This window comes from Antechinus flavipes, chromosome 1 (genome assembly GCF_016432865.1).
Source record: "Antechinus flavipes isolate AdamAnt ecotype Samford, QLD, Australia chromosome 1, AdamAnt_v2, whole genome shotgun sequence".
NCBI classification, from domain to species: Eukaryota; Metazoa; Chordata; class Mammalia; order Dasyuromorphia; family Dasyuridae; genus Antechinus; species Antechinus flavipes.
In genome coordinates, this window is record NC_067398.1 from 723,500,314 (window position 1) to 723,523,367 (window position 23,054).

Below are 23,054 nucleotides of genomic sequence, written 5' to 3' on the forward strand. Positions count from 1 at the left end.
TATTAATGTTTTTTTTTTAACATTTACCATTAATTCACCAGAATTATGGAAATCACTTACCAGCAACTCTTCATGCCCGCCTTCACTCTACATGAGATTAACAGGAATCCCAAACTGTTGCCCAACATTACCCTGGGATACAATATGTACAACATCTATTCCACTGAAGAAAGGACCTTAGAGAGCTACCTGTGGTGGCTGTCTGGAACAGACCAGATCATCCCTAATTACAACTGCAGAAAGGGAGGAAAGGTTGTGGCTGTCATTGGAGGAGCCACGTCAGCTCTCTCTGTTCAGATGGGGACCCTGCTTGACCTCTACCGTTTACCCCAGGTGAATGAGATAGAACCTAATAGATTATCTCTTCTTCTGTAAAACCTAGTAGTCAGAGCAGTAGTATTGGAAGTAAATGTAGCAGGAGCAGCAGCAGTAAAATAAAATGCATCTCTGTGTACCTTTAAAAATTAAAAAATTGTTTTACATATGCATTGCTTTTGATCTTCACAATAAACTCATAATGAAGATAGTCTAACTCCCCTTTACAGTGGAGACTACTGTGACTGAGAAAACTTAAATTGTTATCATGCAGCTAGTGATTGACTGTGATACTAATTAATTCAGGTCTTCTTAGAACACTTTAACTCTCTAATGACTGAACAAAGCTGCTGTTTTCATCCTCAAGGAAATTGAATAACTCCTGCAATATCAACCCTATTGTAAGACAACAAGCCAGTTAGTTTTCAACCCAAGAAAGTATCTGAAAGCAAAATTAGTTATATTTGCCCATTACACAGATAACTTCAATAATGATTGGAGAAGTTAAAGTGTTTACTCAACACTACACAATTCACTGGTGGAAGAAAACTGATTAGATCTTACCATTCTTGACTTTAAGTTGAATGATCTTTCAGGCTTTTACATCTCATTCTAGGAGCTTCATTATTCATAATCATAATGTTATTAGTCCAGAGATTATTGAGATGAGAATTATTTATAAAAGGAAACTGAGCATGAGCACTGATGTATAAGGTGCTTGTTTTGGGGGAGCACTGGGAAGCCTGTCCACACAGCTGCCCTAAGAACTCCATGAGTACATTTATGAATGTACAAGAGTTTGAAAACATTCCTGACATTGTTCTCAAAGAGGAACCTAACAATTAATGGACACAGAAGGAAAGCAGAAACATAACGGTGTGAGGAATGACATTTCAGAAAGCACCTCATGTTTTCTAAACTGAAAAGCGACCTCTCTGAGAACTGTAGTTTCAGCTGCTTAGTGAACTTGGTCAATGGTGAGTCAGAGGAGTGACTGCTTTTTGTGTTCAGAAGCAAGAAGAAAATTAGGGATGATTTCATGGAGGAGAAACAATGAAAATTTAGATGGTTTCATTTAAAGGAAATGGAGGTCAGTTTGGAATATGGAACTATGCATATAAAGAGTGAAGGACTGGAAGCCTCTCTCCATTTATATCCACATTTCTTATTTTAAAGATTGATTGAACCTAAGATTATTTAACTACAATTTAACATTATTTAACTATAATTTGTTTAATGTCCAATATTTCAGATTCTATATGTAAGGTCTTTGGAGAAAAACCCATTGGGATCTTTGGTGTCTCACTCACATTGAAACTATAAATAGTCCTGACCATATACTTGGAGAATAGTAAAAACAAAAACTTACAGGTTCAAAGAGCATAGGAATTAACTCTAGATGTCTTTGTGGAAACATGACTGAAGTCTCTAATTGAGGGAATCATGAGAAAGAGTTCATCTAGCATCTTTGTAGCCAGATAATAAAATAGAAGGAAGTCTGGTCTAGAGTTCCATATGGAATTATTTTCCTTTGATTCTGATCAGAGAGAATATGGCAGGATAAGTTGAATAAGTCTCCTTGGCCAATCAGGCAGCTTCTTTCCTACTGTGCTGTGTGGGTATATATTTGACCCTCAGATCTGAAACACTATTTGTCATAGATAATTTGAATTTTCATCAGCCTCTAATGAAGTCCATGAATATCTGTTTTTTGTCAATGAAATAAATGTTCTTGCCAAAGATTGTGGTCATGGTTAACAAATTTGGGGGCAGATGTTTTGATGTCTCATGGAGAATAAACAATACATTTCAAGGGATAAATGGAGAGACTTTCAGAGGGAAACTGTCATCTAAGATAAACTTTACAATAAAATCTAAAACTTTCTTCTAACAATAAATATGCCAGTTTGAATGAGTATATTTTACTTTAGCTCTCTCAGCAGCAGCATGCACCTGCTCATCTGTATTTTTTTTCTCATCCAGATTACTTATGGTCCTTTTGATCCCAGTCTTGCTGACAAAGTCCAGTTTCCTTCCCTCTATCAGATGGCCCGCAAATCCTCTTCTCTTCACCGAGCAATTGTCCGCTTATTGGTATATTTTCAATGGAACTGGATAGGCCTGATTGTCTTTGATGATATGAGAGGTGAGGAATTCCTCAGGGCAATGAGAGAGGAAATGAAGAATACAGTTTGTATGTCCTTCACAGAGAAGATCCCTCTCAGTGACAGAAAAACTAGGAAGACCTCTGAGGCCTTCATGTCCAGGATCCTAATTTCAGAAGTCAAAGTCATTGTCATCCATGCTGACACAGATTCATTTACGATTATGAGAAACTCATCAAGATTCTTATTTCCAACCAAGAAGGTGTGGATTGCCACATTTCATTCAGACACTACAACAAGAGCCTTGTACGATTATGGTTTTACTTTCCATGCTTCTCTCTTCTTTGCACACTTGGTTACTCCAATACCTGGGTTTGAGAGTTTTATCTCAAATTATGTATCTTCTTCAAATAAGAGGTTTCGTCTTCTTAAAGAATATAGGCCATCACCTTTGAAATGCTCAGATCAACCAGATATCCCAGAGCAAGATTTATATTTACCAAATGCCTCCATGGAACATTTACCTTTTTACCCTGTGGGCACGACAACATCCACCTTGAGTTACAACATCTACAATGCTTTTTATGCTGTGGCGTGGGCTCTCCATGAAATAGTGATGAAAAGATCCCTGGGAAATGAAGAATCTGCATTGCCTCATCCATGGCAGGTAACATGGAAAGTGGGGTGCCTTTTTAGTGATGATTTTTTGAGTATGTATTTTAGCAAGAAGTGGGACACCGGAGACATTGAAGACTTTTCAATTTCTAAAATGATTCTGATTGTATATTCCTCAATGATTTTATTGTTGGTTTCCAATATTTGTCAAATTGCATATAAAACTAAAATTAAACTTCTTTCCGAGAGTCTTAGAGATGTAAATAAGCTTACATTTTATATTTCCAATTCAGTTCTGGACTTTTTTTATCATAAATATTTGAAGACACTTTATTTCATTGGGAACCCTTTTTTTTTTCCTGAAGGACTGAACTGAGGTTTTCTGGGTAGGTGATTCTTAGTTGTAAGCCAGATCCTTTTTTTTTTTTGCAAATTTATCCTATTCCAAGCACTCTGATCTTTCAATTAAGAAAATGAGGGCTCTTTTGTCATCCTGACTGTAGCTCCAACATATAGATGTGCTTCTTTCTGCATCCTTGCACTATTTGCTCCTTTTTTTGGAGATCTAGAATTGGGTTAAAATGTCCCTGGTGATTTCCTCTGGGGATCTTTTTCAGTAGATGATCTGTGGCTTCTTTCATACTCTATTTTACGTTCATTTTCTAGAATACAAGAGAAATTTACTTGATATTTTCTTGAAAGATAGAATCCATGTTCTTTTTCATTGTAGAACTCATGTAATCTCATAATGTTAAATGGTCTCTCTTCTCTCTGTTTTCCAGTTCAGCATTTTGTATGGGGATATTGCCTATTGTTTTCCATTCTTTTTCCTTTTGGCTTTTTCTTTTATTTCTCAAGATGTCATTAAGTTCTACCTTCTTGGTTCTAATTTTTAAGGAGATATTCTCCTCAGTGTTCCTCTGTATTTCCTGTTCAATTTATCCAATTCTGATTTTTAAGGCATTTTTCTCCTCTATTGTCTTTTTCTACTTTCTTTTACATCTGTCTCATTTCTCTTCATAATTATGTCTGTACCTCCCTTCTGAAAAATTTTAAGCCTTCTGTGACTTTTGGACCAATTCTTACTTATGTTGCAGATTTAGTTGATAAAAGAGTTTTAACGTTGTTATTTTCTTCTTAGTGTGGATTTTTCATCTTCCTGTTCATCATAGTATTTTTCTATGATCAGAGCCATTTTCTGTTGTTTACCAATTTCCCCAGGTGATTATTTGACTTTACCTGTTTACTAGAGTAGTGCCCTGTTTCCAGGGTAAAAGAGCCAATGGCCCAAGCTTCAAGAGTTTGTACAGCTATTTGCAGAGATTCTTCAAAGAAGTTGGATATTTCACTTCTTCCAAGGTTGTCTGATCTTAGAAGAAATGTGTTTATTAATGTCCCGGCCTCTATTCTGTTCTGTGAGTTACCACAAGCACTTTTTCCTGCCCTGCAATTGTGAGGAGATCCATATTCTGCTGTTGCTAAATGTTGTCATGTGCTAGTTCTCTTCCTCACTCTCAAACTGTGAGCCAGGAAGGTGCGCTCGATCTGGGTACTGGCAAAGCAACTGAGTTCTGGCCCAGTGCTTTAAAAGAGATCCTTTTAATACCTTCTGACAAGCTCTTCAACCTCTTACCATGTGTGGTCTAAGAACTCCTGCAATGGCTGCCACTTCTGCTGTTTCTTGGCGTGTTGTGTATTCAGTAGCTGCTGAATTGAGCTCCTGCTTTACACCAAGTGCCTTTAATGTCACACAAATGGTTTGATAGTTTATCCTGGAGATGGGAGAAAACCACTTCAGATTATCAAGGATGGGAGAGCCACGGTCAGGCCTGCACTTCAGAACAGTCCCTTCCAAGGCAGGTGGGAGGGCAGAACAGGAGAGGTTTAGTCAGAGGCATCCATCAGGAGGCTGTTGCAATAATCCGGATGTGAAGTCATAAGGATGTTCCAGGAGCAAAGAACAGGAGGGGAACATATTAGAGAGACCTTGTCAATAAATTAAATAAAGGGGGTGGGAAACAATGAGGACTTGAGTGTGAAACTGAAACTACAAACCTAGGAGATGCAGGCAACCCTGCGGGTGTCAGAGGGTCATTTCCATGTCCCAGAAGAAATTCAGATTTGATCCCACCTGAAAATAAGAGCACGAGACTCCATAAAATCTTGTGTACAATTGCCGTTCCCTCTGGTACCGCTCATGGATAAGCATTTCTCCTCTTTTACAGCTGCACTCCTACCTCAAGAACATCCAATTTGAGAATATTGTTGGTGAGCAGGTGTTTGTGGATGAGAACAGACGCACAGAGGCTCACTATGCCCTTATGAACTACATATACTTCGATTATGATAATGGTCATGTTCTCTACGTGGGGGACTTTATCCCAGAAGCTCAGCTCGGTCAAGATTTTACAATTTGTGCAAATGTCATAGTGTGGAACCCGTGGAGTTCAAAGGTCAGACACATTTTTAATGTTACTTTATGCTCCTAAACAGAGAAGCAATCCCTGACTTATGTGGTGCACTCTCCATTACTGACAGGTGCAGCTGAGTGGGAAAATGGCTAGACTGTAGGCCTGGTTCTGTTTCACTTATCATAAATTCATGCATGTTTCCCCTCTTTTCTCTGTAGCAATCCTTTTTATCATTTTTACAGCATTATAATGCTTTATTATGTTTATATACATCTACATAGGTATATTGTTAAACACACAGAAATTTTGTTGCATATATATACATATATATAAATTTATATCTATGTATTCACAGAGATATCTATAAATATAATACCATTTCATATTCCCATTTTTTGCCATTTCCAAAGCGGGCATGAATATATTGTAATTTGTCTTTCTTTTCAACTTATATAGGAAAGAATGAAAAAACCTTTAGCTTGTATGCAGCACAACCTAGAAGATTCAATATATAACCATAACTTTCCATTTCACATTGCTTACTTTTTCCCCAAAAAATGTATCTGTCTATCTATCAGTATGTGTGAATATGTGTGTGTGTGTGTGTGTGTGTGTGTGTGTGTGTGTGTGTGTAAAACAAAAGTATCCATGTTCTATCTTTTTGGGGAGGTAAATTGTTTATACTTGCATCTGTCCTTTGTGATTGATTTTAGAAGTGATAGCACACAAAATGACTTAGACTTCAAAAGTGTTCTTGGAAGACCATTGCTGTTATTGTTTACAGTATTTTCCTAGTTCAACTCATTTTACTTTTTGTTATTTCATGCAATTTTTACCCTGTTTTTCTAAAAATCACCCAGTTTATCATGTCTAATAGCATAACACTATTCTCTCACTGTTATATACATCACATCTTGTTTAGTCACAGTGAATAGAGCACCGATCCTGGAGCCAGGGAACCTGAGTTTACATCCAGTCTGAGTCACTGAACTGCCTAGATGTTTGGCCCTGAGCAAGTCACTTAATCCCAATTCACACACACACACACACACACACTCTCACAACCAAGACCAAAGTCTATTAGAATTATGTTCTGTCATCTCATTGTTGAAATGAAACAAGTCCATCCCAGCTGACCCTCATATAATCTTATTACTTTGTAAAATGTTCACCGGGTTCTATTCATTAGTATTAATATTACCTCTTTATCTCTGGTACTCCTCAGGAAGATTTTGTTTTCTTCCTTATTGCTTTAAATTGTATCTATTTTTGGTTTTACTTGATCTAGGATCAGGACCATTACTCCTGCTTTTATTTTTACTTCAGCTGTAGAATAATATATTGTGTTCTTCTGTTTACCTTTAATCTGTAAGTATATTTTTGCTTCACATTTGTTTGTTGCAAACAACATATTGAGGATTCTGGTTTTTAATCCATTCTGCTCTCCACTTCTCTTTTCTGGGAGTGCTCATCACATTAATATTCGCACTTAAGATTACTAACTCCCTATTTCCCATTAATTGATGCTTTTCCCATTATACCTTTCTCTCTCCTTTCACCCTTTCCTTCCTCACCAGTGTTTTCCTTCTGATCCTCACATCCCACAATATGCCCTCCCCCTTTTCAGTCACTTCCCATTTTCTTTATCCCTTTCCTTCCTACTTCTGGCTTTCCTTCTAATAACTTTCTTTTTTTTCCTTTCCCAGTCCCATTTCTACTTCTATACACAGTGAAAAAAGTTTCAGTATGTAATAAAATATGTAGGATTTTCCCTTTGTGAGTCCAAACCCAGGTGATTGAGAGTCCACCAATACTCATACTTCTCCCTTCTTTCCCTATATTGTAATAGGCCATGTGTGCCTCTTTGAATGATGTCATTTAGCTCATTTTACTTCCCCTTTTTCTTTTCCCATTGCAATTGTTTTCCAGCTTTAATTTCTTTTTTATATCACCACATTGATGTTAACTTATTCCTACACCTTTTGCCTAACATTCTTGCACATACAGGTCCCTTTCCCTTCTTTAAAATTTCTTTGGGATATAAGCCTAGTTGCAACACTGCTGGGTCAAAGGGTATGCACAGTTTGATAGCTTTTTGACCATAATTCCTAATTGCTCTCGGGAATGGCTGGATGTATCCACAATTCCACCAACACTATACCAGTGTCCCAGTTTTGCCCTCCAACATTCCGCATTATCTTTCCCTGTCATTCTAGCCAATCTGACAGGTGTGTAGTGGTCTATGAGAGTTGTCTTAATTTGCATTTCTCTGATAAATAATCACTTGGAGCCTCTTTTCATATGGCTAGTTTCAATTTCTTCATCTGAGAATTGTCTATTCATATCCTTTGACCATTTATCAATTGGAGAATGGCTTGATTTATAAATTATAGTCATATAATAATATAATTATTATATAGTAGAGGCAATTCCCTATATATATTTTGGAAATGAGGCCTCTATCAGAACTTTTGACTATAAAAATGTTTTCCCAGTTTATTGCTTCCCTTCTAATCTTATCTGCATTAGTTTTGTTTGTACAAAAACTTTTCAATTTGATATAAATAAATTTTTCTATTTTGTTATCAATAATGATCTCTAGTTCTTCTTTGGTCATAAATTCCGTCCTCTTCCACAGGTCTGAGAAGTAAACTATCCTATGCTCTTCCAATTTCTTTATAATCTCATTCTTTATACCTAGGTCATGAACCTATTTTGATCTTATTTTGGTGTATGGTCTTGAGTGTGGGTCAATGCCTAGTTTCTGCCATATTAATTTCCAAATTTCCCAGCAATTTTTGTCAAACAGTGAGTTCTTATCCCAAAAGCTGGGGTCTTTGGATCTGTCAAACACTAGATTATTAAAGTTACTGGCTATTTTGTCCTTTGAACCTAACCTATTCCATTGATCAACGAGCCTATTTCCTAACCAGTACCAAATGGTTTTGGTAACCGCTGCTTTATGGTATAATTTTTGATCTGGAACAGCTACGCCACCTTCATTTGATTTTTTTTTTAATTCCCTTGAAATTCTTGACCTTTTGTTTTTCTTTATGAACTTTGTTGTTTTTTTTTTCTAGGTCATTTAAATAGCTTTTTTGGAAGTCTAATTGGTATAGTGCTAAATAAATAGATAAGTTTAGGTAGTACTGTCATCTTCATTATATTGGCTCACCCAATCCAAGAGCATTTAATATTTTTCCAATTGGTTAGATCTGACTTTATTTGTGTGGAAAGAGTGTTGTACTTTTACTCATATAGTTTCTGATTTACCCTTGGCAGATAGATTCCTAAATATTTTATACTGTCAGTAGTTACTTTAAATGGAATTTCTCTTTGTAACTCTAACTATTGAATTTTTTTTAGTAATATATAAGAATGCTGAGGACTTATATGGGTTTATTTTGTATCCTGCAACTTGCTAAAGGTGTGGATTATTGGTAATAGCTTTTTAGTAGAATCTCTGGGATTCTCTAAGTATACTATCATATCATCAGCAAAGAGTGATAGTATGGTTTCCTCATTACCTACTCTAATTCCATTAATCTCTTTCTCAGCTCCTATGGCCAAAGCTAGCATTTCTAATACAATATTGAATAGTAATGGTGATAGTGGGCAACCTTTTTTCACTCCTGATCTTTTTGGGAATGTTTGCAGTTTATCCCCATTACATATGATGCTTACTGATAAATAGTTACTACAGATTATTTTAAGGAAAAGTCCATTTATTCCTATACTCTCAAGTGCTTTTTAGTAGGAATGGATATTGGATTTTATTAAATGCTTTTTCTGCATCTATTGAGAGGATCATATGGTTTTTGATAATTTGGATATTAATATGGCCAATTATCCTGATAGTTTTCCAAGTATTGAACCAGCCCTGCATTCCTTGTACAAATCCTACTTGATCATGGTATATTATCCTGGAGATGATTTTCTGTAGTCTTTTTGCTAATATCTTATTTTTTTTGTTTTGTTTTTTTTTTTTTTTTATTTAATGATTACTTTATAATGACAACATTATTCCTTGCACTCGTTTCTTTTCCGATTTTTTCCCCCTCCCTCCCTCCACTCCCTCCCCTAGATGGCAAGCAGTCCTTTATATGTTGGATATGTTGCAGTATATCCTAGATACAATATAAGTTTGCAGAACCGAACAGTTCTCTTGTTGCATAGGGAGAATTGGATTCAGAAGGTATAAATAACCCGGGAAGAAAAACTAAAATGCAGATAGTTCACATTTGTTTCCCAGTGTTTGTTCTTTGGGTGTAGCTGCTTATGTCCATCATTTATCAATTGAAACTTAGTTAGGTCTCTTTGTCAAAGAAATCCACTTCCATCAAAATATGTCCTCATACAATATCGTTGTCGAAGTGTATAATGATCTCCTGGTTCTGCTCATTTCACTTAGCATCAATTCATGTAAGTCTGGCCAGTCCTCTCTGTATTCATCCTGCTGGTCATTTCTTACAGAACAATAATATTCCATAACATTCATATACCACAATTTACCCAGCCATTCTCCAATGGATGGGCATCCATTCATTTTCCAGTTTCTAGCCACTACAAATAGGGTTGCTACAAACATTTTGGCACATACAGGTCCCTTTCCCTTCTTTAGTATTTCTTTGGGATATAAGCCCAATAGAAACACTGCTGGATCAAAGGGTATGCACAATTTGATAATTTTTTGGGCATAATTCCAGATTGCTCTCCAGAATGGTTGGATTCGTTCACAACTCCACCAACAATGCATTAGTGTCCCAGTTTTCCCGCATCCCCTCCAACATTCATCATTATTTTTTCCTGTCATCTTAGCCAATCTGACAGGTGTGTAGTGGTATCTCAGAGTTGTCTTAATTTGCATTTCTCTGATCAATAATGATTTGGAACACTCTTTCATATGAGTGGTAATAGTTTCAATTTCATCCTCTGAAAATTGTCTGTTCATATCCTTTGACCATTTATCAATTGGAGAATGGCTTGATTTCTTATAAATTTGAGTCAGTTCTCTATATATTTTAGAAATGAGGCCTTTATCAGAACCTTTAACTGTGAAGATGTTTTCCCAGTTTGTTGCTTCCCTTCTAATCTTGTTTGCATTAGTTTTGTTTGTACAAAGGCTTTTTAATTTGATGTAATCAAAATTTTCTATTTTGTGATCAGTAATGGTCTCTAGTTCATCTTTGGTGCTAATATCTTATTTAAGATGTTAGCATCAATATTCATTAGGAAGAATGGTCTATAATTTTCTTTCTCTGTTTTTAACCTAGCTGGTTTAGGTATCAGTACCATGTCTGTGTAATAAAAGGAATTTGGTAGGACTCCTTCATTCCCTATTTATTCAAATGGCTTATATAGTAGTGGGGCTAATTGTTCTTTGAATGTTTGGTAGAATTCACATGTAAATCCATCTGGTCCTGGGGATTTTTTCTTAGGGAGATGATTAATAGCTTTTTAAAATTCTTTTTCTGAAATGGGACTATGGAAGCAATTTACTTCCTCCTCTGTTAATCTGGGAAACCAATATTTTTGGAAGTGGTTATTCATTTCACTTAGGTTATCAAATTTATTGGCATAGAGTTGGGCAAAGTACTTCCTTATTATTGCTCTAATTTCTTCTTCATTGGTGGAAAGTTTCCCCTTTTCATTTTTTAGATTAACAATTTGATTTTCCTCTTTCTTTTTTTCTAATCAGATTTGCCATAGGTTTATCAATTTTATTGTTTTTTTTTTCACAAAACCAACTCATAGTTTTATTTATTAATTCAATAGTTTTTTTTTTACTTTCAATCTTATTAATTTCTCCTTTTAATTTTAGAATTTCAACCTCAGTATTTGATTGGGGGTTTTTAATTTAGTCTTTTTCTAGCTTTTGAAGTTGCAAGCACAGTTCATTGATCTTCTCTTTATTTTATTCAAGTAAGCCTCTAAAGATATAAAATTTCCCCTTATCGCTGCTTTGGCCGCATCCCACAAATTTTGGTATGATGTCTCATCATTGTCATTATCTTGAATGAAATTGTTAATTGTGTCTATAATTTGCTGTTTCACCCAATCGTTCTTTAAGATGAGATTATTTAGTTTCCAATTGCTTTTTGGTCTATTTACCCCTAACTTTTTGCTGAATGTAGTTTTTATTGCATCGTGATCTGAAAAGAAAGCATTTACTATTTCTGCCTTCCTGCATTTAATTTTGAAGTCTTTATGTCCTAATATATGGTCAATTTTTGTATAGCTTCCATGAACTGCTGAGAAGAAAGTATACTCCTTTCTATCACCATTCAGTTTTCTTCAAAGATCTATCATATCTAACCTGATTCTATTTACCACTTTAATTTCTTTCTTATTTGTTTTGTGATTTGATTCTTAGTAGTATAGTAGGCTGCCACCCTACTATGCCCAGATTATGCTATTTTTTTCTTGCCTCCCTTACCCCCTTTTGTAGTATTAATCTTAAGGGTCCCACTTGCGTCACACAGCTCTCCCTCTTTAGGATCCCTCCCTCCTCTCTTTGAATCCCTTCACCTTTCTTGAACTTTTCCCTTATTACTCATTTTCCTTTTCCCTTTTCCTCTACTACTTTTTAATGAGATGAGAGAAGATTCTCTGTAATGCAAATATGTCAGTTATTTCCTCTTTGAGCCAACACTGATGACAGTAAGATTCACAAAATGTTCCTCCCCCTCACTAAGTTCCCTCAGATATGACAGGTTTCCTTTGCCTCATCATCACATGTAGTTTCCCTCTTTTTTAACTCTCCTTTTCCCTTTTTCTGACACTAACCCCTCTGCATTTCTACTTCCCTTTTTTATGTTATATCAGTAAAATCAAATGATACATGTGGTTTTTATGTATATCCACAACAGAAACACCGTGCTCAAGAGTTCCTTTTAACTGTTTCTACTTCTCTTGACTCCTATGGTGGGAGATCTTTTTTTTTGTTTGTTTAAATCTGTTTTTTTCCTTAGAAACAAATGGAATTCCTCTGTTTTATTAAATGTCCATCTTCTTCCATGGAAAAATATGCTCAGCTTAGGTGGGTAGTTTATTTTTGGCTGCATTCCAAGTTCTTTTGCCTTTCAAAATATCAGATTCCTGGCCCTTCAATCCTTTAATATGAGGCAGCCAGATCCTGAGTGACCCTTATTGTGGCAGCTCGGTCTTTGAATTGTTTTTTCCTGGCTGCTTGTAATGTTTTTTCTGTAATCTGAAAATTCTGAAATTTGGCCACAATAGTCCTTGGAGTTTTTATTTTAGGGCCTTTTTCAGAAGGTGTTCAATGAATTCTTTCAACGCCTATTTTACCTTCTGGTTCTATCACTCCTGGGCAGTTCTCTTTGATGATTTCCTGTAACATAATATCTAGGCTCTTTTTTTCATCATAATTTTTGGGTAGTCCAATGCTCCTCAAGTTATCTCTCCTAGATCTATTTTCCAGGTCTGTTGTTTTTCCAAGTAAATATTTGACATTTTTTCCCAATCTTTCATTTTTTTTGATTTTGCTTGACTGATTCTTGATGTCTGAATGAATCAGTCATTTCTATTTGTTCAGGTCTGGTTCTTAGTGAATTATTTTCTTCATTAGCTTTTTTTTTTAACTTCTTTTTGTACATGTCCAGTTGAGTTATTACGTGAGTTGTTTTGCTGTATGGAACTTTTTTTCATTGCACTAATTTTTTTTAGTGAGTTATTTTCTATTTCCAATTCACAATTTCTGTTTCCCTGAACTTCTTGGGAGTTTTTTACCTTTTCCCATTCACATTTCAGGAAGTTGTTTCTCTCTTGTATAGCTTCTTCTTTTTTTAAAATAGCTTTTTATTGACAGAACCCATGCCAGGGTAATTTTTTTTTTACAGCATTATCCCTTGTACTCACTTCTGTTTCGATTTTTCCCCTGCCTCCTTCCACCCCCTACTCCAGATAACAAGCAGTCCTTTACATGTTGAATATGTTGCAGCATATCCTACATACAATATATGTGTGCAGAACCGAACAGTTTTCTTGTTGCACAGGGAGAATTGGATTCAGAAGGTATAAATAACCCGGGAAGAAAAACAAAAATGCAAGCAGTTTATATTCATTTCCCAGTGTTCTTTCTTTGGGTGTAGCTGCTTCTGTCCATCCTTGATCAATCGAAACTGAATTAGCTATCTTTATCGAAGAGATCCACTTCCATCAGAATACATCCTCAAACAGTATCATTGTGGAGGTATATAATGATCTCCTGGTTCTGCTCAATTCACTTAGCATCAGTTCATGTAAGTCTCACCAGTCCTCTCGGTATTCATCCTCCTGGTCATTCCTTACAGAACAATAATATACCATAACGTTCATATACCATAATTAACTCAACCATTCTCCAGTTGATGGGCATCCATTCATTTTCCAGCTTCTAGCCACTCTTGTATAGCTTCTCTTTCCTTTCCCCATTTTTCTTCTAGTTCTCTTAAAGTTTTTAATAGTCTCTTCTAAGAGAGCCTTTTGTGTTGGGGACCAACAATTGTCTTGGGACTGTCTGGAATTAGTCACTTCAGGGTTGAAAAGCTGATCTCTTCCTGTATAGAAGCTATTGGTTGGCCTTTTAATTTTTTTTACTCATTTTTTAAAGCCTGTGGGATCTGCCTTCAGGGGCAGGAGGTTACCAGCTTCCTCTGCAGAGCAGTGATAGGTGTATGGATGGGTAGCTGTCCTGCCAACCGGCTACAAAGAGCAGCGAGGTACTGGAGTGCTCTAGGAAAGAGTTCCCCACCTAGGAATAACGCAGGCATTCAGGGCTGAGCTGGGAAAGTGCCCTGCAAAGAACCCCACTGGGGACAAACTGCAACCATTCCCAATAAGATCAGGAGTAAAACAAGGTTGCCCACTATCACCATTACTATTTAATATTGTATTAGAAATGCTAGCTTTGGCAATAAGAGTTGAGAAAGAGATTAACGGAATAAGAATAGGCAATGAGGAAACCAAATTATCACTCTTTGCTGATGATATGATGGTATACTTAGAGAACCCCAGAGATTCTACCAAAAAGTTATTAGAAACAATCTGCACCTTCAGCAAAGTTGCAGGATATAAAATAAACCAACATAAGTCATCAGCATTCTTATATATCACTAACAAAACCCAACAGTTAGAGTTACAAAAAGAAATTCCATTTAAAGTAACTACTGATTGTATAAAATATTTAGGAATCTATCTGCCAAGGGAAAATCAGAAACTTTATGAGCAAAACTACAAAACACTTTCCACACAAATTAAGTCTGATCTAACCAACTGGAAAAATATTAAATGCTCTTGGATTGGGCGAGCAAATATAATAAAGATGACAATACTACCTAAATTAATCTATTTATTTAGCGCTATACCAATCAGACTCCCAAAAAACTCCTTTGATGAATTAGAAAAAATAACAACAAAGTTCATATGGAAAAAGAAAAGGTCAAGAATTTCAAGGGAATTAATGAAAAAAAAATCAAATGAAGGTGGCCTAGCTGTACCAGATCTAAAATTATATTATAAAGCAGCAGTTACTAAAAACATCTGGTATTGGCTAAGAAGTAGACTAGTTGATCAATGGAATAGGTTAGGTTCAAAGGACAAAACAGCCAATAACTTTAATAATATAGTGTTTGACAAACCCAAAGAGACCAGTTTCTGGGATAAGAATGCATTATTTGACAAAAATTGCTGGGAAAATTGGAAATCAGTATGGCAGAAACTAGGCGTTGACCCACACTTAACACCGTACAGCAAGATTAGGTTAAAATGCTTCATGACCGAGGCATAAAGAATGAGATTATAAATAAATTGGAAGAGCATAGGATAGTTTACCTTGCAGACCTGTGGAAGAGGGAGGAATTTATGACCAAAGAAGAACTAGAGATCACTATTGACCACAAAATAGAAAATTTTGGTTACATCAAATTGAAGAGTTTTTGTACAAACAAAACAAATGCAGACAAGATTAGAAGGGAAACAATAAACTGGGAAAACATTTTTACAATCAAAGGTTCTGATAAAGGCCTCATTTCCAAAATATATAGAGAATTGACTCTAATCTATAAGAAATCAAACCATTCTCCAATTGATAAATGGTCAAAGGATATGAACAGACAACAGCCAGACGAAGAAATTGAAACTATTTATAGACATATGAAAATATGCTCCAAATCATTATTAATCAGAGAAATGCAAATTAAGACAACTCTGAGATACCACTACACACCTGTCAGATTGGCTAGAATGACAGGGAAAGATAATGGGGAATGTTGGAGGGGATGTGGGAAACAGGGACACTGATACATTGTTGGTGGAATTGTGAACACATCCAGCCATTCTGGAGAGCAATTTGGAACTATGCTCAAAAAGTTATCAAACTGTGCATACCCTTTGATCCAGCAGTGTTTCTAGTGGGCTTATACCCCAAAGAGATACTAAGGAAAGGAAAGGGACCTGTATGTGCCAAAATGTTTGTGGCAGCCCTGTTTGTAGTAGCTAGAAGGTGGAAAATGAACGGATGCCCATCAATTGGAGAATGGTTGACTAAATTGTGGTATATGAATGTTATGGAATATTATTGTTCTGTAAGGAATGACCAGCAGGATGAATACAGAAAGGACTGGTGAGACTTACATGAACTGATGCTAAGTGAAATGAGCAGAACCACGAGATCACTATATACCTCAACAATGATACTGTTTGAGGACGTATTCTGATGGAAGTGGATCTCTTCGATAAAGAGAGCTTTCATTGGTCAAAGATGGGCAGAAGCAGCTACACCCAGAGAAAGAACACTGGGAAATGAATATAAACTGCTTGCATTTTTGTTTTTCTTCCCGGGTTATTTATACCTTCTGAATTCAATTCTCCCTGTGCAACAAGAAAACTGTTTGGTTCTGCACACATATATTGTATCTAGGATATACTGCAACCCATTCAACATGTAAAGGACTGCTTGCCATCTGGGAGAAGGGGTGGAGGGAGGGAGGGGAAAAATCGGAATAGAAGTGAATGCAAGGGATAATTCTGTAAAAAATTATCCTGGCATGCGTTCTATCAATAAAACGTTATTTAAAAAAAAAAAAAAGAACCCCCGTTGTGTGGGATAACAACTGCTCTGGGGCTAGATGCTGAGCAGTGAGATTTTCACTACCCCAAGCTAAAGCCCACCCTGGGGCTATGGGTATGAGGGGCTGAGCAGTGGATAGCCTTGCAGGGACCAGAAGTGTCACTGCCCAGGGAAGCACAATTGGCTGTGAAAGTGGGGGCCTGAGCACCCACTGTGCAGATTAGAGGCTGCCCCGGGCTGTGCCCCCTGCCTTGCAGATTTGTAACTGTCCCCGCAAAAGCCCCGTACTGCAGGATGTGGCTGAGTGGTTGTGTAATGGGTCTGCCTGAGTCACTTCTGGTTTTGGGTAGTTCTAGCCAGATCTTGTTAGGTTCTGGCATTTTTTAGAGTACCCTCTGTTACAGACTTTAATTTCTCTGCCAGTTTACTGCTTTGCAATCAAGGAAGAGCTTTTAGCCTATAGCAGAGTCATCTCTATAACTTCTATAGCCACAGAAATCACCCCCACTCCTGGTCTGCTCAGGACGCTAGTCTCTCCCTGCCTGTGCTGGTCTGTTCCTGGCCCCTCAGGACAAATCTTTCCTGCTGATCTTCCAGATTATCTTTGGCTGGTAAATTGTGTGCTTCTAATCTTCATGAATTTTAGCAGTCAAGCGCTGTTTTTGAGGCTGAATTTAATACTTGGTTGTGAGGGGATGAGAGGGACTTAGAAAGTTATGTGTGCCTTCTCCAACATCTTGGCTTCACCCCCCATTCCAATATACCTTAAGCTAAAAAATTACATTCCAAATATTTCTGAGTTAGGTCACACCAAAATCCCATCAGGCACTTATACTACCAAAAGTGTTATTTTTGCTTTTACACTGAGTACACCAATTCCTTCCATTTCTCTTTCAACACTTATTACTGAAGAAAACTTTTCCAGTACAATAGTGTATAATACTATTGTTAATGGACATCCTTGTTTAAATCTTGATCTTATTAGGAAGACTTCTAAGAAATCAAAATTCATATTGCCTTGGAATTGCCCTTGCAGTACAATGACCCTGCCCAAGGAGAAGCTTCAGGGTCTTGTCGAGATATCTCCCAAATCTATGACTGAGCCTGGGAAAGTCAACTTCTCTGTAATTAGCCAATACATGGACTATCTTATAAATGTCCAGGGTGTGAAATACTTTTGTGTGAAGGTTCTGTAGGAGAAGGTCTGTCACTGAGTGTTGCAGAAGAGCGGGTGACAAATGGAAAGAATATGTTGGAAAGAATGTGATCATTCATATACACTCCTAATTATGTATCTGTGGAGGTGGTTATCCAAACCAGAATGTCAAAAAACAAACATAAATAGCTGTCAGTTAAAAATGTTTATTCCAGTCTCCTGTCACTGTCTTAGGTACCCTCTGCCGTATGTAGTGCCAGTTGTCCTGCTGGATTCAGGAAGTTGCCATTGGAGGGGAAGCCTCCTTGTTGCTTTAGTTGCTCCCCATGCTCAGAAGGAGAAATCTCCAATTATGTAGGTGAGTTACTGCAAGGAGCTCACATCTCATGGCCCCTGTTAGTAAAAAAAACAAAAACAAAAGCAAAAAACAAAAAACTAAGAGCATATTCTTTTTCTCAATTTTAAAGAAATGTCGTGGCCTCTGTAAATAATTATATGAGCCTGAAAAGAGCAGAAGCTAGAAACTTTTCCAATAAGATAAAGAGTGAAAACAAGATTCCTATTATCACCACTATTATGAATCTCTGTACTAGAAATGTTACTTTTAACAATAAGAGACCAAAGTGAAATTAAAGTAATTCATGTATGCAATGAAAAACACTAGTATCACTCTTTGCAGGAGATATGGTATGTTTACAGAATCCTTGAAAATGAACTAAAACTACTTGAAACAATGAACATTTTCAAGACAATTGGTGGATAGAAAACAAACCCACATATATCACTGCCATTTGTATGTTATCAACAAAGTGCCAGGCATGAGAAATAGAAAGAGAAATCCCAGGTAAGTGTAAACAAGACAAAATATGTGGAAGTCTTCCCAAGAAAAAGTCAAGAACTGTACAAACACAATGACATGGCAAAATTTTCCTGCTGCATAATGAGAAAGATAATACATAGGAAGAATTTATTCATCATCTTATTTCTTTGATGAACTGCAATCACTTGCCCTTTTACTCCAAGATAGTGTGTCATGGATATACACAAAGGTAAAGATTAATAACATTATATACAAGTGTCTTTATATTTATATGTATATATAAAAGTAGAGGTGTCCATATTTATGTATGCACATATATATAAATATATATGTTTATAGATTGGGGAATAAGACAGATGTCTTTGCAAGAAAGAGAAAGGGAGAAACAGATAGATATTGAGAGAGGCAGAGATAGAAATAAAAAGAAATGAATAGACAGGCATAGAAACAAAAATATTGAGATGGAGAAGGCAAAAGTAAAGAAAGTTACCTAATGGGGGAGTTGTATTCCATACATTAGAGACTGCAGACTTTTCTCTAACTTATGGGTCTGGTTGCAGAGGAAAATTTCCCCAACACTGACCAAGAGCTGAAAACTAGCAGGGTCTTTCAGAGATCGTGCTTCATGTCTCATAAGAAACCCAGAGCCATTAGCTGACTCTGTAAGCTCCATAGGAGCCATCCAAATGCTATTACCCCTTTCTACTGATGATCCAGTATTGCCTTTCCCTATTTCATTGTTCTAATGCTTTATGGTATTGAACAATATAGAATCAAAAAAGTCAGACATGTTGAGGAATGCTAACCAAATTGGCCTTTCCCCCCTGACATTGTAATCAACACAGTTGAAAGCAGGGATAGCCCTGGGACTGAACCTGTGTCTTGACTGTTAGAGGGAACTCCTGCAGCAGGATCAATCTCTACTAAGAAGGTCAGGTATTTATATGGGCCTTGTTTTCTGGGAGATAACAAAAGCATTGTGGAGCAGAGTGACTTTCACAGTATTAAAAGTGCATCTGCCCCTTCATGGCCATCATCTGTTTTCATAACACTACACAAGGAGTGACATCAGATAAGTAATCAGCTCAGGAGGTCAAGAAATGAGACATGGGATAAGGAAATCACCACGTGGGTCACAGGGCTTGAGGAGTCAACACTGCATCCCAAGCTCCAAGCAGAATGGATGCTGCCATGGCTTATTCAATAGCATTGCATTTGCGCCTGGCTTTATGTGATTTTGAATCTAAGAGAGAAGGCAAAAGAGGAAACCAGAGAACAGGCTGCTTCAATGAGAAGATCCTCTAATTTGTACAAAATTTAGATGATCCCTTAATCTCATCTGCTGCCTTAGTGGGGCACACATGGTTCTCTCCCCTGCAATGAGGGCAAACTCTTGATTTAGTGATGAGAAGGATGAGGATGATGGTGATAAAGTTATAAGAACCATATAAATTGAGGCTCAAATTTGTGCTACATATGTTCTTTCTCATTTGATGCTCATAATAACCTTATAAAGATGGTGTAATTATTATCCTTATTTCTCTGAAAGGAAAACAAAGACAGACTCAAGGATATTATCTTCCTATAGTCACATAACAATTTTTTTTTTTCCTGAGGCAGGATGTAAACTCTGACTTCAAGTCCTATTCGCATTCAAGTAGCCATTTACTTCCTGATAGAGCATAGTCAAATTGAAACAGTTGATGGTAATTTGTGACATAGCTGGCATTTCTCTTCGGGTTTTCACTGCAGATGTAACAGGGGCAATAAACGATTTGTGAAGATTACAGAGAAAGAGGGAGAATCAATGAGGAGGAAAAAATAATTTTTAGGCATCAGAGAGACTGCTGATAGCAAGTATGGTTCTAGTGTGTCATTGAAGAATTCTAAATGCTAAATTCAGGTCTCATGGATCTGAAAGCCAGGGTTAAAATAAGATCAATCCAATATTCCAAATAGTAGTGAAAAAATCCAGTTGAGGATCCAAAGAGAATTTTTCTCTAAATTAATTGATAAAATGAAGGTATTAACGGGTTATCATTTTCACTATTGAACATATCCTGGAAAGGCTTCATTTCTCTTGGGATGAATAAAAGCAACACTTCCAAAATAAAAGAAACAGGTTTTCTACAAGAAACTTGCCATTATTTAATAAATCATTAATCAGTCAATCAATAGTCATTTAGTGTGAGAAGAACTTGGTCATAAATAAAGGGATAGAGTGATAAAAAGGAAATGAATCCTTCATTCAGGGAGATTCTATTCCAACAGAGGAGACAAGAATACACACATTCTCTGTGTCTACCAAGGAAATGTTTAAAATTCATATAAATCGGTTGTGGAAAGGATGAGGAAGTATTGATACAGGCAGCTCTTAAACTTGAGTTGTTGCCCAACACAACACAGAAGGAATCTGGATATTTGATACAAAAGGGCTCCATTGTCTAAGCTTATTGTCCTTAGTGGTTAGGTTAAGAAGAAAAGGGGACATCACTTACATAAAACGAATAAAGAGAACTTGAACTAAAGCCAACAGTGATCAAGGGCATGAATATATTTGATCTGGCCAGTGTAGCAAGTAACTTACCAGTGACTGTGTCATCTGGTAAAAAGAGAATGGGGTTTTGCATCTGGTGGAAACAGAAGGAATTGCTGCAGGTCTCCTGAGTATTTCCTACTGTGGGAATGAAGAGAAATATTTTAATCTAAATGTTAAGTCTTTGTTTGTCTCCTGCAGATGCAGAGCAGTGTAAGAAGTGCCCAGAGGATGAATATCCCAATGAGCAGAGAGATCGCTGCCTCCCCAAGACTGTGACCTTCCTGGCTGTGAATGAACCCTGGGGGAAGGCAGTGACAGCTGTAGCTGTTTCACTCTCATTACTCACGGTCCTGGTTCTGTGGGTCTTTGTGAAGTTCCAAGACACTCCCATAGTCCAATCCAATAACAGAAACCTCAGCTACCTGCTCCTCACCTCCCTTTCCTCCTGCTTCCTCTGCTCCTTGCTCTTTGTGGGCCGTCCCACTACTGCTTCCTGCCTTTTCCGACAAACGGTATTTGCAGTTGTGTTCACCGTGGCTGTTTCCTCCATTTTGGCTAAAACCATCATAGTGGTCCTGGCTTTCAGGGTGACAGGGCCAGGGAGCAGGATGCGGATGTTCCTTCATCCCAGAGTGCCCTACTGTGTGGTTCTCATCTGCTCTGGAATCCAAGGGCTTTCCTGTGCCATCTGGTTGGGGACCCATCCCCCCTTTCCAGAGGCAGACACAAGCTCTGAATCCAGGCACATCATCCTCACATGTAATGAAGGCTCCACCTTTGCATTTTACTGTGTCCTGGGCTACATGGGCTTTCTGGCCCTGGGCAGCTTCACCATAGCCTTCCTGGCCAGGAACCTGCCCGATGCCTTCAACGAAACCAAGTACATCACATTCAGCATGCTGGTGTTTTGCAGCGTCTGGGTCTCTTTCCTCCCCACATATCAGAGCTCCAAAGGGAAAGCTGTGATGATCGTGGAGATCTTCTCCATCTTGGCCTCCAGTGCCGGGTTACTGGGCTGCATTTTTATTCCCAAATGTTTTGCAATTCTCCTGATATTGTGGGAAAATAGCACAAAACAGAACAAGAATCAAAGGAATTCCAGGAGCAAGAATTCTTCTTCTTTTTTTCTAATGTGATATCTTTATTTTCCCCTTTCCATGTAAAACAATATTTGTAACTTTTTAAAAAGGTTTGCCTTCCACATTCTCTCCCTTCTTCCCCAACCCCAGAACCACTGAGATACCACATGTGCAGTTACACAAAATATTTATATAAATGCCTTGTTGAGAAATATACGTGCAACATTCCCTGGGTTAATAAAAAGAACTCCTAAAAATAAAATTTTTACATACTGTGTAACATCCAACAGTTTCATCATAAAGACCTTCAGAGCAGTTTTGGACCATTTTGTTGTTGAAAAAGCAAAGTTATTCACAGGTGACCAATCCGCTCTATTGCTTGACTTGGTACACATTACATTTCAGTTTTCATATGTTCATGTATCTTTCCAGATTTTTCTGTTCATCATAGTTATGAATCATCAAAGTATTCCATCATAATTACATACCACAATTTCTTCAGCCATTCTGTATTTCATGAGAATTCCCTCAATTTCCATTCTTTCCCCAAGAACAGAGGTCACATCAATATTTTTGTACTTATATTTCCTTTTCCTTTTTTTCTTAATCTCTTTTAGGATTCAAGCCATGTTGTGTTAGTTTTAGGTGGATGAATTTGCCTAAATTTATAGTCTTTTCAACACATATCATACATTTTTATCAATATCAGTTGGGAACTAGCTCATATTTTAATACTTTTCATTCCTTTATCTATACATTTGAGAAGAGCTGTTTGCAGCAAAGAAAGTTGCTTCAAAATTGTTTCCATAATGACTATTGCTAATTATATTTCCCCTGATTATTCTATTTTGTTTTTTTTCAATTTATCCCTCATGAAAGGGTTTTACTTTTCATCACACAGTTCACAATATTCCTTCTCTTTTCTCACCCTAGCCCCTGCTCTTGT

At 37.0% G+C, this 23,054-nt stretch overlaps 1 protein-coding gene across 1 annotated transcript; it reads left to right on the top strand.

Moving 5' to 3' along the window:
* Positions 1-45: 45 nt before the first annotated feature.
* Positions 46-22,639, top strand: LOC127548998 (vomeronasal type-2 receptor 26-like). The gene is made up of 4 exons (XM_051976710.1): positions 46-333; positions 5,261-5,488; positions 17,905-18,028; positions 21,228-22,639. The coding sequence occupies exons 1-4, from the start codon at positions 46-48 to the stop codon at positions 22,163-22,165; spliced, it is 1,578 nt and encodes a 525-aa protein (XP_051832670.1). The 3' UTR covers positions 22,166-22,639.
* Positions 22,640-23,054: the final 415 nt, after the last annotated feature.

Coding starts and splice junctions, on each gene's coding strand:
- LOC127548998 (XM_051976710.1), top strand. CDS start 46: ATGGAAATCACTTACCAGCAACTCTTCATGCCCGCCTTCACTCTACAT. Junction 334..5,260: donor ACCTCTACCGTTTACCCCAG/GTGAATGAGATA, acceptor CCTCTTTTACAG/CTGCACTCCTACCTCAAGAA. Junction 5,489..17,904: donor GGAACCCGTGGAGTTCAAAG/GTCAGACACATT, acceptor TCACTGTCTTAG/GTACCCTCTGCCGTATGTAG.